This window comes from Carcharodon carcharias, chromosome 1 (genome assembly GCF_017639515.1).
Source record: "Carcharodon carcharias isolate sCarCar2 chromosome 1, sCarCar2.pri, whole genome shotgun sequence".
Taxonomy (NCBI): Eukaryota; Metazoa; Chordata; class Chondrichthyes; order Lamniformes; family Lamnidae; genus Carcharodon; species Carcharodon carcharias.
In genome coordinates, this window is record NC_054467.1 from 159429345 (window position 1) to 159448017 (window position 18673).

At 44.6% G+C, this 18673-nt stretch overlaps 1 protein-coding gene across 1 annotated transcript in view; it reads left to right on the forward strand.

Annotated features, from left to right (window-relative positions):
* The window catches only part of tusc3 (tumor suppressor candidate 3), a 741583-nt gene extending 725455 nt beyond the window's left edge, over window positions 1-16128 (forward strand). Inside the window, exon 10 of the mRNA XM_041183092.1 lies at window positions 15868-16128. Coding sequence (XP_041039026.1) covers window positions 15868-15883 — 16 coding nt within the window. The 3' untranslated portion in view covers window positions 15884-16128. The remainder of the gene's footprint in view (window positions 1-15867) is intronic.
* The last annotated feature ends 2545 nt before the right edge of the window (window positions 16129-18673 follow it).

Here is an 18673-nt window from a genome sequence, read left to right on the forward strand (position 1 = left end):
CATACTTGTTAAAGAAGCTGTAATTCCTTAACTGTATCTGAGCAATTCTTTTCATCAAAGCAAAATAATTCCAAATAGAATATGACACAATGAAAATATGGTTAACCCTTTGTATCATGAGAGACTCATTATAAGTTTTAATATGTTTCTGAGTGAAAATGCATCTTCTAAAATTCATGGTGTAGCAAAAATATATTTTTTGGGTAAAGGCGAAGATCCAAGTTTTTGCAGGCTGCAGGTGAATTATAGGAAAGTGTTGTGGTGCAGATTTTTCTCTTTTCATGTTTGAACACAAAGGGTTGAATTTTACCTTGATAAAAATGGGCCAGTTTGGGTCGTTTTTGCATTATGGGGGTGGTGGGGTGGCGGCGGGGGGAGATGGCGGTGGCAGGGAGCAGAATGGTTAAAACTGGCTCTAACCCACCCATTTTCCAATTTTTACTGAGGCTAGATGGACGACCAACTTGATTCAGCAAGGCAGGTTGGATCTATTAATCTGATAATGAGGCTGCAAGCCTCAATCTTATTCTATTTTTGAAGTTTAACAGCTGTCGGCCAGGTTTCCTGAGTGTCAGGTCTCTTGCCATGAGGCCTCCAACCTTCCTCCCGTCAGGCCCCTGGTCTCCCACCTGGAATTGGTTAAACCCCTCTCCAATGACTGGCTCCCTGTCTGACTGGTGGCCCAGCCTGTCAACCAGGTCTTACTGGTCTGCTCATTGCAGGTCAGATCTGTAAAGTACTGCCCAAAGGATCAGCCAAGAACCTGAAGATAGAGGAAAAACAGACAGAGGGATTGTAAAGTATGTTCAGTTTTCCATTCATTTAATTGAATGGACTGAACATCAAAGGTGCTCCATTGCGAGTGAATTTTTGATTTCAAAGGAAATCAGAATCTGGCGGTAAAATACATGGCTGATCTGCTACCACACATTTTTCACCCAGTGGTCAAAGTGAAAGTGGGCAGAATTTAACACCACGCCTCAGAGGCAAGTTTCGAGGAGGGTGGGTGTCAATTGATCAGGCGGGAGGGTGTGTGTTGTGCTCCCCGCCACCTTCCACCTTCACTCAAGGGTGGAAAGACTCTCAGGTTTGCTTGTGGCTTGGGGGATGTTGTCACCAATCCTGCCACCAAGATTAAAGTCCACCCTCGGTGTGCAATTCTTCCCATCAAATCTTTCTGGGCAGAATTTCACAGTTGGCGTGCAGGGGCGGACCCGACATGCATGCACGTAAAATGACGCGTTATGATGTCGGGTGTGTGTCCCGATGTCACCACGTGCCATCATGATACTTTGGAAGGCGGCCACGCTTTGAGTTCCGGGACGCGCCCGCCATTAATTAAGGCCATTAAGGCAGCAATTGACATCAAGTTTGCACAGTCTATACGATTTTCAGGGTGTCACATGGGTGCAACAGGCAGGCGGGTAGGTAGGTCACGTTTTTAAAAACCTCATCCATGGGCGGGATAAGAGGGCTGAGTGGGCTCACTAATGGGGTTTGTTAGAACTTTAGCTTGTCACTTACTGCTGCTTGCTTGTGTGAACAGGACTTCATTTTGCTTCAGAACTGCTTTGACAGAAATAACAGGCTTCAATTCAAGACTCTGGAGGAGTCATAACACTTGGGGCCTTCCAGGTATTGGCCTTCCCTTACCCTGGGGATGGGGATTGTGGTCTCCGCTGGAGATACCTCCTCTGAGGAGAATGAGAGGGGCAGAAGGAGGAGGAGGAGGAGGAGGTCAGGAGTCCCTATTCATCCTCCAGGGCAGCCACCTGTGGGAGGACAGGTGCAGGCACAAGGAGCGCAGGGCCAACAGGAAGTCCAAGGCGGAAGAGGCCGCAGAAGGCGCCACTATCCAGCTCCCAGGGTTTACAGGCAGTGATGCAGCTACATCAATATGTCTGAGGTGCAATGCCAAAGGAGGCTCCGTCTCTCAAGGGAGACATGGACCTCCATCTGTCAGATTATTGGCCCTGAAATCAGCTCCAACTGTGTGGGTGGACACCCCATGACAGTGGCGCTGAAGGTCATGGTAGCCCTCAACTTCTATGCCTCCGGCTCTTTCCAGAGCTCAGTGGGTGATCTTTGTGGAGACTCCCAATCATACACTACCGCAGAGACAAGGACAGCCAGGCAGAGCGAGCCAGAGGCTTTGCCACAATTGCTGGGTTCCCCTGCATCCAGGATGCAATCGATTGCACACATGTAGCCATCAAGGCGCCAACAGGTGAGCCCGGTGCCTTCATCAACAGGAAGGGCTTCCACTCCATGAATGTGCAGATAGTGTGTGACCACAGGATGCTGATTCTACAAGTCTGTGTAAGTTACCCAGGCAGCTCCCATGACGCGTACATCCTGAGACACTCCCAGGTGCCAGGGCTCTTCAATGCTCCAACCCAGCTGAATGGATGGCTGGTGGGTGACAAGGGCTGTACCCTCAAAAGGTGGCTCATGACGCCTCTCCGCCATCCAAGAACATAGGTCGAGCAGCAGTACAATAGGAGCCACACCTCCATTAGAGAGAACCATCGGTCTTCTCAAAATGCGCTTCCGAAGCCTGGTCCGTTCAGGGGGCTCACTGCAATACCCCCAGATCATGTGACACTGATAGTGGTTGCATGCTGCGCTCTCCATAATCTGGCACTGGAAAGGGGGGAGGCAATTGAGGCAGATGTTGACGCAGCTGCTCTGGCAGCTGACGATGAGTCCAGTAGTGAGTCCGAGGATGAGCATGCTTAGGAGAAAGCTGAGGGGATAGATGCCAACCTGCGCCAATTCCAGGGAGTCAGGGATACCTGGGAGACTTTGATTTAACGCTCCTTCAGCTAGCCTACCAAAGATGAATCACCACCACATGCCAAGGCTGCAAGCTCCATACTCGATATCTGAGAGCAACATTTGCTCAGTCATGCACTATGTGCCATTTCAGTAAAGCTCAATGACAAACAAGTCACTCATAACATAGTGGGTTCCCCTTCATCTGCAGAACTAATGAAGCACCCAGAGGCTTGTTGAGAACAAACATATTTAATGCTTTGCAGCTTGGCATACAGAAATCAAACTAAATGGAAAGGTGTTCAACATCCCACCAACTTAACAGTAACTTAAAAGTGGGGCAAAAGAAAACCACCTGTGGTTGTGTTGTGCCTGTGTTGTGCTGAAGGTGCTTTACTTTTACAAAAACAGAAACAGAAATACCTGGAAAAACTCAGCAGGTCTGCAGCATCAGCGGAGGAGAGCACAGTTGATGTTTCGAGTTCTCATGACCCTTAAACAGAACTAAGTAAAAATAGGAAAGGGGTGAAATATTGGAAAGGGTATTTTTGTCTCTGTTTTTGTTTTGGATTTCCAGCATCTGCAGTTTTTTGCTTTTATCTCTGAGCTTTACTTTTACACTTGCGAGTGCCACATCTAGGTACTCCCCTCTCACTGGCACCGACATTGGAGACAGCCTGCTCACTTTGCTGTCCTGTTGGCCTTGATAACCTTGGCGGGCGTCCTCTGGCCCGTGGAGCCTGTGCTGGCCACGCCTGGGAAGGAGCGGCCAGTTCCACGGCTGGCATCTCCCCAGTCTTCGCAGCCTCATCAGATACGACGGTCACTGGCAGAGGAGCAGAAGAGCTGCTGCCCTCATCTGAAGTGCCATGAGAGGAACCCACAGAAACGACAAGCAGCTTGTGCGCAAATGTCAGGTTGCTTGGGATCTCCCTGCTCACCATTGATGGATGGGCACCTAGCTGGGATACTGAGTGCCCAATCCATCTCCCACACTGACAATAACCACTGAGGTCAATGCCACTTTGAGTGCTTGCAGATCCAAGTGCATCCCCAGGAAGCCCTGGTTGATCCCCTGCCTCTCCATGAGAGTCGACACTCTCTCCATGGAGGAGGCAGTGCACTCGGTCATGAGGGTCATTGCAATGCTCATGCTCTGCATAGACTCCTCCGTCACGGAGACCATGGCACGCATTCCCTCATGTATCTCTGCCAGATGCTCCCGTACACCCTGCTGGACTTCCAGCATCTGCTGCCTAGGGATGACTCCAGAGGCTCATCATCAGCTACCGACTGAGCATTTTCCTGGACCCCAGCAGTCTCTGACTGCCAGCGCCCTGGGCACACTCTGCCTCTTCCTGCACTTCAAGTGAGTATGAACTGCCCTCACTGCTGTGCACCGAGATACTAGCCGACAATCTTATTCCCACCATGGTGGTGGTATCTGCTCTGGTACCTGCCTAGCTGAGGGGATGTGACACTGGTGCGTTCATATCATCTGTGCCCTCAGGGGTGAGCGGCTGTCCCTCTGCCTCCTGAGTCCAGGCGTGCTGTGGTGAGCCTGAAAAGAAAAACAAGGACACTTGATTAGTTGAAGGCGTTACAATGTTAATGTACATGCCTGTCACCCGGATCAGGATGCCCTCATCTTTCCACTATCAACGGGGATTCCATGTTGGAGGCTGAAATCAATATACAGTCAACAGTAGAATGGTTGCACTGACAGACATTGTGACCTCGGTGCACAGCACTCTTACCTCCCAGTGGCACCCCAACCACCCCGCAACCGGTTGACCTGGGCATATGGCACCTCTCCAGCTCCAGTGCCTCCTGCTCATATCTAGTGAGGATCAGAAGTTGGGGCTGCCCTCTGCCCGTCCGCAGCCACTCAACATTATTGTGTGCTGTCTTCTCCTGAAAGGAGAGAGGAGCATTGATTAGTCCACCTTGTATCTACATTGCCATTGCAGCCTTGTCACCCCCACCTGTGGAAAACCTTGCAGGGTTCATCCGATTCATTACCCTGGAGCTGCAATACACTCATTCCAAGCAGCCAGGGCTGACCCCTTGCCCAAAGGCTGCCTCCATTTCATTTGCCACTCACACTCTAAGACCTTCCAAACCCTGGACCACTACCACCTAGAAGGACAAGGGCAGCAAATAGATGGGAACACCGCCACCTGGAAATTCCCCTCTAAGCCACTCAGCATCCTGACTTGGAAATTTCTTGCCATTCCTTCACTGTCGCTTGGTCCAAATCCTGGAACTTGCCCCTTAAGAGCACTGTGGGCGTACCTACACCACATGGACTGCAGCGGTTCTCACAGCCAACTAGGGATGGGTAATAAATGCTGGCCTAGTCAGCGAAGCCCACATCCCGTGAATGAATGAATTAAAAAAACAAAATTCTGAGGTGCAGCGGGGTGGGGAGGTGCGGCAACCTAACTGCTATGCTAAGTGACCCATGCCAACACAGTATTCACCCTTCCCGATCGCAGGAGGTCATTAAACTGCTTGTGACACTGCACCTGTGTGTGTTCTCGCCGCATCATGGGAGCTGACCCATGATGCCACCTTCTCCCAGTCATGTTTGGTTCAGCGGGGGGCCTCCTCCTTCCGTCTCTTGGGACAGGGATGTCCCGGCATGCTGCAACCTCCTCGAGGGCAGCGAGACACTCATCGGAAAACCTTGGGGCCAAATGTCCCACAGACCTGCCATCCCACCTGGCCTTCTCTCCGACGACATTGTTCATTGCAAATGACCAAACTCAATGGCAGCCTTAGGACAGCTGCCTGCACCGTTTTTAAATAGGCTGCTGGATCGTCAATGGACCCGGCGGACATTGGCCTCCAGCTGCCACACGCCCCTTCCCGCTGATCTTGGTAGCCGCAAATTATGCTGAGCGGGCCTTAATTGGCCCACCTGCATAAAAACGTGGCGCGCACCTGATCATGAGCGATGGTTGGGTTCCCAACTGCTCTGCCCGGTCCTGCCGAGCCCACCCGCCAACTGAAAAATTCTGACTCCTGTGTATATACTGCCTAGATATCTTTTTTACGTCCAAGCATAATAAGAGGGCATTTGCTCCAGTTAGTTTACACAGAACAAGTAACATTGAATATCATCTGTCTCTTTAAATCATGCTTAATACATTTATAAGTAAATGAAGAGGGCATTCATTAAAGCACAAACATCCACCACACTGTGTTAACTCAACATTATTACAATTACGCAGTTCTTCCTTCTGGCTTTTCCCTATCTGGTTAATGCTCTGTAACAACAAAGCTGATATAAGAAATATTTTAATTAAGCGCTTCTTGTGAGTGAGAAGGCTTCAGGCCAACCCATATACAACAACCTGCTCTGAAAGCTCTGCTCACATTTTGACAGCTGTGATAAATTCCACCACAGCAGCTGAGATAATCCAAAACTTTCTAAAACAATCAATAACATTCTAAATAAAACAACATGCAACAGAAGGTCCACCTAATTCCTGAGATGGCAGGATTATCTTATCAGGAGACATTGGGCCGACTAGGCCTTTATTCACTGGATTTTAGAAGAATGAGAGGAGATCTCATTGAAACATATAAAATTCTGACAGGGCTGAACAGAGTGGATGCAGGACTGATATTTCCTCTGGCTGGGGGGGTCTAGAACAAGGGGTCACAGTCTCAGGATATGGGGTAGACTACTTCGGACTGAGATGGGGAGAAACATCTTCACTCAGAGGGTGGTGAACCAATGGAATTTTCTACCACAGAAGGCTGTTGTGGCCGAGTCACTGAATATATTTAAGAAGGAAATAGATAGATTTCTGGACTCTAAAAGCATTGAAATTGAGGATCAGCCATAATCATATTGAATGGCAGAGCAGGCTTGAAGGACCGAATAACCTACTCCTGCTCCCATTTTCTATGTTTCTATTCTAAATAAAAAGTCAATTTTACCTATCTCTCAATGTTAAGGAATCCTTCAAAAAATTCCATCTGGATCTGGTTTTTTGCCAAAAACTAATCAGTCCTTCCTCAGGCCTTATTATATCAGTGTACCAAATTGCGTTGAAATCCTTCCATTAATTTTTAAGATATATTGTTAACAGACAAACAAACAGCGACTAAAACATTGCCCATGCCTACCTTCAGTGGTAAAGGTAATAACATTTTATCAATTGGTTTCTCAAACTATTAGTCTACTTAGCCATTTGGTTGCTGCCCATTGTATTCTGTTGATCTTTTGTCCTGGATATAATCATCCATTGTTAAGATCCCTGTGGAGGCCGATAACTTTTAAAAATATATTTGAGTTTTCAGTAATTGACTGGCAGGATCATACAACAAGATTTCAAGTTTTAAGACTTTTACTGCAACAAACTCAAAACAACATCATGAAACACTATTTTTGTAGGCAACTTAAACTCTAGACTACAGAAAAGTTTCCCCCATTTAACTTTTAAAATGAACAAAAATCCCCCACCACAGTTATCCTTTACTCTGTCCCTTAAGTGGACACGTCGTTCTCCAGGAACCAATCCACAGCCATTCTCAGCTCCCAATGGCTTGCTTCCTTTTCCCTTTTCCAGCTGGATAACCTCTAATCCCAAACTGACTTTCAAAGTGAATGTTACCTTGGAAATCCCTCCCTCTAGTGAAAGGGAGGTGAATCTTTCAGCCTCATTTAAATCCTCACGATCTTGATCTTTTCAATCCGGGCGCAAGCTCGCACCCACATTCTGCATGGTGAACAATAGAGACTGCCTCTATCTCTCTGATCTTCTCTATCCCTCTTTCCCCCAGACTCTTGCAGACTAACTTATCTGTGAGGTTGAGGAATATCTTAAGAAAACACTGTAAGCTGATATTACAATGGCTTTCTATGACCTGTTCCCCTCTCAACACCCATCTCCATGGCGGAATGAATCACATGGGCCTTGTGTCCAGGTAGAAATGCTAATTGGATATCCTTCTAAATCCCCAACTCTATTCTATCTTAGAATTAAATAGACAATTTTAAGTGTGACCATTCATAAAACCTGACGTTCCTAATATCCTACTGTGAAATTGAAAACTAATAGTCTACCCACAGTCATCACAGATGCTCTTGCCATTGACTACAGGTGTAAACATCTTCCCAGTAAAACAACCTTAATCCCTATTTAACAACCAAGCCACCCAAGCTTGTTGTCAGGCAAAATTCAGAGCAGGTCACAAGATCCTTTCATTCCTCCATTTTACGCTAAATTAAACACAGACTCAAAACATAACGAACATATGAACAAGGAGCAGGAGAAAACCATTCAGCCCCTCAAGCCTGCTCCGCCATTTAATAAGATCAAGGCTGATCTGATAGTAACCTAAAATCTGCATCCTGTCCACCCCTGATAACCTATCACCTCCTTGCTTACCAAGAATCTATCCACCACTGCCTTAAAAATATTCAGACTCTGCTTCCACCACCTTTTCAGGAAAAGAGTTCCAAAAACTCACAATCTTCTGAGTGAAAAATATTCACCTGATCTCTGTTTTAAATGGATGATCCCTTATTTTTAAATAGTGAGCCCTAGTTCTAGAGTCTTCCACAGGAGGAAACATCATCTCCACATCTACCTGTCAAGCCCCCTCAGGATCTTATATGTTTCAATCAAGTTGCCTCTTACTCTTCTAAACTTCAGTGGATACAAGCCTAGTCTGTCCAACCTTTCCTTATAAGGCAACCTACTTATTCAGGTATTAGTCTGGTAAACCTTCTCTGAACAGCTTCTAACTTTAATTATCTTCACTATAAATAATTTATAAACTTCATATTTGGAACACGATCAGTCTTTTTTGTTTGCCCTTCTGTCTTTGCTTCTGCAGCTACCTTTCTGTCTGTCTTGTAAAAGAGCTTCATTATAGAAGTGAGGTGAGTGTGTCTACCTATGATATCAAGATAGCACTTGACCAAATGTGGCATCAGGAAACCCTAGTAAAATTGAATGGAAAATTGAATATTAAAACAGAAATCAAGGGAAAATCCTTTACTGCTGAAGTCATAACTAGCACTAAGGAAGATGGTTGTGAGAGTTGGAGGCCAATCATCTCAGCCTAGGACACTGTGGCAGGGCTCCCTCAAGTTATTGTCCTAGACCTAACCACCTCAGCTTTTTCACCTGTGACCATCCCTCCATCATAAGCTCAGAATCAGGGATGTTCGCTGATGCTTGCTGAAGGCTTGGACTGCTGAGTAGCAAGTAACATTTGCATCACAAACATGCCAAGCAATAACCATCTCCAACAAGAGAGTCTAACCATTTCCCCATTACATTCAAAGCCACTACCATCATCATTACAACATTACTCAATCCCTGCCATCTGCATTCTGGTGATCACCATTAACCAGAAACTTAATGGGACCAGTCACCTAAATACTGTTGCTACAAGTGCGGATTAGAAGCTAGGTATTCTGTGGTGAATGACTCGCCTCCTGACTCCCCAAAGTCTTCCTACCAAGGCACAAGTCTGGAGCATGCTAGAATAATCTCCATTTTTCTAGCTGATTGCAGCTCCAACAACTGAATCTCATCACCATCCAAGACAAAGCAACGTGCTTCATCGGCAACCCGTCTACCACTTTAAACACTAACTCCTTCCACCACAGTGGCAGCAGTGCATACCATAAACAAGTTGCACTGGAGTAACACGCCAAGCAGCTACTTCTGAACCTGTGACTTCTACCACCTAAAAGACTAAGGGCAGCAGATATTGGGAATACCACCACCTGCATGTTCCCCTGCAAGTCATACACCACCCTGACTTGGGAATATTTCACTGCTCCTTTGTCATCGCTGGGTCAATGTCCTGCAAATCCCTATCTAACAGCACTGTGGAGTACTTCCATCACACAGACTGCAACAATTCAAGATGGTGTTTCACCAGAACTTTCCTGAGGGCAGTTAGGGATGGGCAATAAATGCTGGCCTAGCCAGTGATGCCCACATCCCATGAATGAATAAAAAAAAATGTTACTTTCATTGAACTGCTGTAGAGGAGGAATATTCAACTTGAAACATTCAGATTGGGAGAGATATATAATGTGTGATTGAATCAATATAGACCGTTTTACACTATCATCCACAGTCAAAATTACCCCAAACAAAGAATGTCTTTTTACTGGATGCCACAGCTGCGCTTAGAGTAATAATGGCAGGGCGAAAGTGATAACATAGTGAAAGGGAAGCTACACACATACTGATATATTTTATTTATATCAAGCTTTTTATTACTAATAAAGTACAAGTGTGGAATGTAAACTATACAAAAAATTATGTTTAAAAAATTGTAGCAGTTGCAAGCAAACTAATTAATTTGAGTACAGGCCAAATGTAAATGGCAATTTGATACCATTGCTTTGATCACCTGTCTCACTGAATAATATTTGTTAATGCATAAGGTGTGTTTAAAAACATGCTCAGGATAAGAAAACGCAAATACACTCTCTATGCCCATAAGCAAAACCAAACTACGACAGGAGCAACTTCACCTATGCACTAAAGTATATCAGGCATATTATATGGTACTAAAATCCTAGTATTGCCCAGATCTCCCGGTTTCTGGATAGTCGGACACCAGAGGTACTCCAAAAGATACCCCTCGGAAGTACCGAACATCCTCGGTACTTACCCAGAAGGTTTAAGCTTCTAGCTGTCAGTTTTACCCTGCTAGGATTGCTGCATGATTGTCCAGAACCACACAGACTTGGAATGTTTGTCCCTTATTTACCCTAGTTTTTGCACGGATTTACTTAGATTTTCATAGCAGGTATAATACCAGCGAAACTCTAAACCAATCAGCTGGAGTGTCAAAGCACTCCAGAACCCACAGCAATGTTCACCTCCCCCACTTCCCGACAGTGTTTACCCTCCTCCCCCAACAGTGTAATGCTCACCCTTTCCCGCACCTCAGACAGTGTTCAACCCCACCCCCCGGCACAGTGCTCACCCCATCCCGCACCCCGAACAGTACTCACCCCCTCCCATCGGCGGAGGGGTATTGACAGGCATCAAAGGTTAAGAGGCCGGTGTCAGGGGTGGGGAACCTGTTTCTTATCATGGGCTATTCACACCTAGACAAAATCAGTCGCAGGCCATACACATGCATAAAAGTCAACTCTTTTTTTTAAGAGAGAATACAGAAACGTTCAACTCACCCACTGTTTTAATGCAACAGCTGAATTTGAATGTTATATTGTTAAATATTATTATTGTAATTTAGTTGATGCTTCTATCCAAAGCAAATTCTTAGGGATGATAATAACTTTCAAGATGCTACTATCATAGGTCTATATTTTTAGAATTCTTGTTGCGGGCCAGATGAAATTGTGCCCACGGTCCATAGGTTCCCCACCACTGCATTATATAGATCCTTTGTAAATGAAACTAATTTTTTAAAACATGAAACAGATGTATAGACAGAATAGAATTTCTACAGTAAGTTTGAGCTAACTTTTAGTGGGGTCGTAAAATGTGGCAAACCCATCAAAAGTCTAATGACTTCAGCGGGACCGGAAAATCCCACTGGCAGCTGGGGCCATAATTTGCCTCCATGCTCAAAATTCTTTGATAACCTTTGGGTCCTTTATGTGAAATTGTGTTTATTATAGTTTATAAATTCTGGCTCCAGCTTTGGCAAGTCAATAGCTTTTTCCATTGAATTCTTCAATTTTTCCTTAAAGTCTCCAGCAGTCAATGGTATTGTCAAGGTCCTTGTGTTTACTGCTGAGTTTCATGTTGCATTCTGGTGTCTTTGGCAGCTTGTTAGCTCCAGGTGTAGATTTGGTGGGTGTTGTGCCATCTTAGTTTGGATTCCCCTTTGGTTTAGATTCACCCTTAAATGGAGTTTTCTAATGAAGATTTTTTACAGGAGTCACTGTCTCCTTGTCATTATCATTTTCATCATCCTCTTCACCAATGTCTTCCATTTTTTCCTACATTACTTTAGCTGCCCTGGCAGCTGGTCATTTTGCTGTTTGTTTTGGCATGGCATTCTTCAGCATGCTGTCACCCTCTTCAAATCCCAAATTATCATCATTCAATGCAATTCGGTGTACTGATGTATACAAAACTTGCTCCAGATATGAGTCTGAACTGGACAGGTGGTGCAATTTTTAATCCTCTCAAGCTAAATGTAGGCTGTACTAACAACTTCAGAGCCGTCAATGTCACCTTTGTGCATTTACCTTCAAAATGTAAACCTTCTGCTTCTATTAAGCACCCTTAAGTCATCACTTACATCAATGCCAAGACAAAGCATCCTCAAAGAAAGCTGATGCTCAGAGTCTTTGTCGTCAACAGCCATCCTGAATTCTTTTTCATCTGTCTTGAGCTCACAACTGAACTGGTACAGGAGTGCTGCACTCTCTAAATTGCAATCCTCCATTTGCTCTTGTATGAACTTTATGTAGTATAGCCCTATCTGCAGAGCTCAGTGCCCTGAGTGCTGATTATCAGGCAATGGAGCTACCTCATGATACACCAGCATATTAAAATGAGCTGAAACTGCCATCAAACAGCCAGAGTCTATGGCAGTAAGGTCAAATGCATGTGTGCCATCCAATATATGCTGAGGTGAGGAAAGGGGGAGGATGGAAAATTATCCCATTGCTTTATATAATGTTGTTTGTGAAAGGATTCAGGATATGTGAATGGCAATTTTTCTGCTTAATTACTACTGTTAGGGCTTAGCAATTGCATTTCCTAATCCATCATGGCCACACAATAAAATGCATGAGTAACACAACTATTAAAAAGCTGCTATCTAGGCATTCAACCTGCTATATGTCAAAACAACTGCATATTTAAATGCAGGCATTTCAAAAGGTCATTATATAAAAACACCACGGGTTGTCTCTCTTCTGCATTCATTTTAGTTAATGACATTCATCATCTATTATCATTTTCATAACCTGAATGCCATTTACACTGCAGAACTGAAGCCCTGAACTTAAGTTGATCTTTTTTTTCCCAGCTGTTTGTTCCACATGTCAGCATCCTAGGGATGTTTGAGATATGAACTGCTATTATTCCTCACAGACTAAATCGCAAAAGTGGTTCACATGAAGTAAATGAAAAGCTAGAGAAGGAAAACAGACACTTATCATGTTTCAGCTGCCTTTTTTTTTAGCGAGCGGTATAATATATGGCCTGTATTTGAAAGAACTGAGTTTTATAATGGTGTTTAAAACAGCAACATCTAGAGAAGTTCATCAAAACAACCAGCCTCTTTGTAGCTTGCACAGTCTTTAAATAGTGAAACCTGTTTGCACAAAAGACTGTAGACCGTGATTTAGACAGGCACTGCTGTAAGCTGATTGAAGTCTTACTCTTAAAATGCATAGGCATGTCCAATATCAAAGATTTAATAATTTTTAAAAATGCAATACCTTACAGCCCATCCCTCTGGACTTCATATGGACAGTCAGTGTAATGGAAAATCAGCTCCTGCGTCCTATCTGAAGCAGCAGCAGAATTACTCAAACACAATCTGTAACCTCATGGGCCAGCATATCTCCCACTCGACCATTACCATCAAGCAAGGGGATCAACCCTGGTTCAATGAGGAATGCTGGAGGGCATGCCAGGAGCATCACCAGGCATACCTAAACCCAGTGAAGCTATAACACAGGACTACTTGCATGCTAAACAGTATAAGCAGCAAGTGATAGACAGAGCTAAGTGATCCCACAACCAATGGATCAGATCTAAGCTCTGCAGTCCTACCACACCCAGTCATGAATGATGGTGGACAATTAAACAACGTACTGGAGGAGCAGGTTCCACAAATATCCCCATCCTCAATGATGAAGGAACCCAGCACATCAGTGAAAAAGATAAGGCCGAAGCCTTATTTGCGACAATCTTCAGCCAGAATTGTCGAGTGGATGATCCATCTTGGCCTCCTCCCGAGGTCCCCAGCATCACAGATGCCAGTTTTCAGCCAATTGAATTCACTCCACGTGATATCAAGAAATGGCTGAAGGCACTGGCTACCACAAAAGTTATGGGCCATGACAATAATCTGGCAATAGTACTGAAAACTTGCACTCCAGTACTTGCCACACCCCTAGACAAGCTACAATACTGGCATCTAGCTGGCTATGTGGAAAATTGCCCAGGTATGTTCTGTACACAAAAAGCAGGACAAATCCAACCTGGCCAATTACTGCCCCATCAGTCTACTCTCCATCATCAGTAAAGTAATGAGGCCATCAACAGTTCTATCAAGCGACACTTGCTTAGCAATAACCTGCTCACTAATGCCCAGTTTGGGTTCTGCCAGGGCCACCCAGCTCCTCACCTCATTACAGCCTTGATTCAAACATGGACAAAAGAGCTGAACTCCGAAGGTGCAGTGAGAATGACTGCCCTTGACATCAAGGCCGCATTTGACCGGGTGTGGCTTCAAGGATCCCTAGCAAAACTGAAGTTTATGAGAGTTAGAGGGAAAACCCTCCACTGGTTGGAGCCATAACTAGCACAACAGAAGATAGTTCTAGTTGTTGGAGGTCAGTCATTTCAGCTCCAGGACATCACTGCAGGAGTTCCTCAGGGCAGTCTCCTTGGCCAAATCATCCTCAGCTGCTTCATCAACGATTTTCCTTCCATCGTAAGGTCAGCAGTTGGGATGTTTGCTGATGACTGCACAATGTTCAGCATCATCCGCAACTCCTCAGGTACTGAAGCAATCCATGTTCAAATGCAGCAAAACCTGGACAATATCCAGGCTTGGGCTGACAAGTGGCAAGTAACTTTCACGCCACACAAGTGCAAAGCAATGACCATCTCCAACAAGAGAGCATCTAACCATCGCCCCTTGATATTCAATGGCATTACCATTACTGAATCCCCCAATATCAACATCCTGGGAGTTACCATTGACCAGAAACTGAACTGGACTAGCCATATAAATACTGTGGCTACAAGAGCAGGTCAGAGGCTAGGAATCGTGTGACGAGTAACTCACCTCCTGACTCCCCAAAGCCTGTCCGCCATCTACAAGGCACAGGTCAGGACTGTGATGGAATACTCCTCCCTTGCCTGGATGAGTGCAGCTCCCACAACACTCAAGAAGCTTGACACCATCTAGGACAAAGCAGTGCGCTTGATTGGTGCCACATCCGCAAACATTTATCTCCTCCAACACCCTTGCACAGTAGCAGCAGTGTGTGCCAACTATAAGATGCACTGCAGGAATTCACCAAGGCTCCTTCAACAGCACCTTCCAAGCCCACGACCACTACCATCTATTAGGACAAGGGCAGCTGATAGTTGGGCACACCACCACCTGGAAGTTCCCCTCCAAGTCACTCACCATCCTGACTTGGAAATATATTGCTATTCCTTCACTGTTGATGGGTCAAAATGCTCGAATCCTCTCCCTAACAGCACTGTTGGTGTACCTACACCATATGGACTGCAGCAGTTCAAGAAGACAGCTCAGCATCACATTCTCAAGGGCAACTAGTGATAGGCAATAAATGCTGGCCCAGCCAGCGAAGACCACATCCCGTAAATGAATACTTTAAAAAAATGACAGGTTTGAAGTTTGAGCTGGGGCTGGCAGGTGAGGCAGGAAGGAAATGGTGCTGATGTAAACTTGGAAAGGGCAGAGGGCTGTGCCAGCATGATCTGAGTAGAAAAGTGATAGTACCTCCTTGGTACTGTAACAACCATATAAATGATTTGAATGCAAATTAACTTTTAGATTTAAAGAGCGTCCCATCCACAATTGCCTGTAATTTCACTTCAAGAATGGAGGGAAAACCCTCACAATTTTTGGCACCGTCTTCTGCTATTTAAGTGATGAAATCTTAAGTAAACCTGCAGGTTGAGTTAGGTTACAAGCACATGTCTCACTGCACTTTCAGAGCAACCACAAAACACAGTCCTGTACTCAGGCTGGTTCGCTTTTTGAAGTTGTTGATCATTTTTAGGTAGGCGTGTGCATCAATAATATCTCACAACTAATTCTTCTTTAAATATTGCATTTAATAGGTAGATAGATTAGTGACCTTTAAGCAACTGTATATTGTCATTTATAAATGTCCTTCTTTTCCAGCTTTTTAATAAAGTAACAAATGGAATCACACAGAAAGACCCAAGGATGTCCTTGAATACATCTGCCATCTGAGGAGAAAGTACTTTATGGGTTTCCTAGCCAATGTTAAAAAGTGTTAACTATTGATTGCTGCACTTGTTCTTGTGGAATTGTAAAAGTGCCATTTAGATGTGAGTCTGTGCTTTTGCTTTCACTTTGTCTTTCTTATATATAGATTGATTTATTAGTTTGAATTGCTGTAGAAGTTGGTGTACAAATGATAAGAAATATAACAAATTGCAAGAACCTCTGTAAGACTTTGTGTAAATTCCTTGGTGTAATACAAGAACACAACATATTTCACAAAAGCATTTAATGTTCTTGTCAGGTTTCATGAAGAAGCACTGAAATGTGTTCTATCAAGTGGAGCCTGGGGACAAGATTATGTGTGTGACACAGGAAATTAATTCAAGCTTAACTAGAAGTAGCTTCATTCACCCACTGCACTTAAAGTTTCAGTGCAGCTCTAAACAATCATTTGTCAGGAAATATTTAACCATACATCTTGTTGGTATGAGCTGGCAAATTTTATTTTTCAAAAATAATTTTCTTTGTGGTGGGGTCGCATTCAGATTTTGTAGTATTGTATAACACCTAGCTGCAAGGCTGTCAGCTGCAAAGTTTCACTCAAGGTTTCCATACTAAATCATAGCCAGAGAGTGAAATTAGAATTTTCTACAGATCTGTAAATGATACCCCACCCTCCCAAACACTCATTAGGCATGCAATTCTAGGGGATTTAAGGTTGAATTTTGAAAATGAAACATGGCTTTTACTTTGCAATTGACATATTTCAAAACTGATAAATTTACTAAAAGTTACAGGGCTAATTCTGTATCCTCATCTGCATTGTAAGTCAGTAGTCCAAGTTTGTAAGCCAAGATCAGTTAAATTATTAGGGCTGGATTTTTGTGGGGTCGGGGAGACCTTTAAAATGGGGAATGGGACCAGATGTGGAAGACCTGCTCCCATTTGTTACTAATCCTAGTTTTGCGGTGGGGGAAAGGCCGAGCGTGTATCATACAGGTGGGAAATATGACCAGCAGAGCCACTTGAAATTAGTGTTGAACTCAAACAGACCCCATTTCCACTGTTCCAAGTGTCTTAACCTGCATGTGGGAGTCACACATTTATAGAGTAGATGTAAATTCTGGTGAGGGACAAATAAGGCTTGTTTAAGTGTCATGAACTGAAGTTTTTTTAAAATACACAGCCTTTTAAACATGAAACAAAGGCTGACGCTGTTAGAATGATAAAAACATCTTCTACTGAACTACTTTGATTAATAGGCCACCTGGTGTAGGTTAGAAAAACAACATGACCATCTATTCCTGCAGTTTCAGTAGAGTTATTTATTGACATTTCCCAAGGGTTGTTATTAAAGCTGAGGTCATTACGAATGCTTGGCTAAGTTTCAAATGCTACAAAAATTTGTAGGGGCAATGAATTCACATTTTGATTGACTGTTTAAAGAGGCTATTGAAAGATTTTCTGTCTTTGATGTGGTTACTGAATGGAAGTTCTTTTCATAAAAGATTGACCACCTGAGGAGATTTAAAATCTTTGAATGAGTTTCATGAATGAGAGTTCTTTTCAGAATTAAATGTGTATGCGTGAGAGCTCTATTAGACTTTTGGAAGTTTTTTTTTCACTTCCACATGATCTTGAGGTCTACCCATAGTAGATATTGGGGGAATGGCTATGATGGTGGCATGGTGGTATGAAGGGGCATGGGGTGGGTGGGGAATGAGATGGAATAGAGGAGGGTATATGATGTAAGTGGAGGGGTGAGGGCTGGAGGGCCTAACAGTTTCTAAAACAAGTGGGACAAGGTCCCAGAGCATTCTAACCAGCACACCTTGGCACTCATGTGCCTTGACTTGCGTTACCCACCTCGGTATTGAAAATCCCGCCCTTAGAGTATGCTCCTTGTGCAAACTGACTCAGGGCGGAATCATCCCAGATTTGCACTAAGTGCAGTAACAGTTTATCTGGCAGTCGCAATGGCGGCTTCTCACATCATATCATCCCAAACCCACTATATTAATGATGCATTCCTGGAAACATACCGTTTCCATGGCGGGAGGTCTCCAATATTCCGGGTGCAACATTTAAAGTACAGCTGCACACTCACCTCTCAGTGCTTCCAGCCCAGGACTGCTGCAAATAGGACATGGCCCTGAAAGTCAAGAAGATTGCAGCCCCCAAGCTGAGTGACATGCCCCTCGAGTGCTTTTGGATACTGTAGAGGTCCACTGTGATGTCCTCTACCCCTGCTCTGACCGCAGGAGGAGCAGCAACATTACCACTCCAGCTTGGTAGGCGATGGCAGTGGTGATCAGTGTCAAAGCTGCTCAGAAGAGGTTGTCTATCCAATGCAGATAGAGGATGAATGACCTCATCTGTGCTACCAGAGTATAGTGACCAACTCATCACTTTAATCTCACACACTCAAGCCCATTGCACATTCACTGGCATCTCCCTCACTGCCAGCTCAAGGGACATCACCACTCACTCTCTCACACATACCCTCACATCTCCATCTGGCCTCATCTCCTCTGGAGCCTCTACAGCCCTCACCACCCTGAGGCCACTGACACGGATCAATTTGTGCCCCCACAGAAATCTTAGGATATCACCCTTCCCCAGTACAGCCCTCACCCTGAGGCCTTTTCCCTTGCCTGAGGCCACTTATCCCTTTTCCCCAAGCAAGCCCTAGCCCTGCAGCCGTAAAAGCCACTCTTTCCTTATGGCTGGTCTGGTTGGT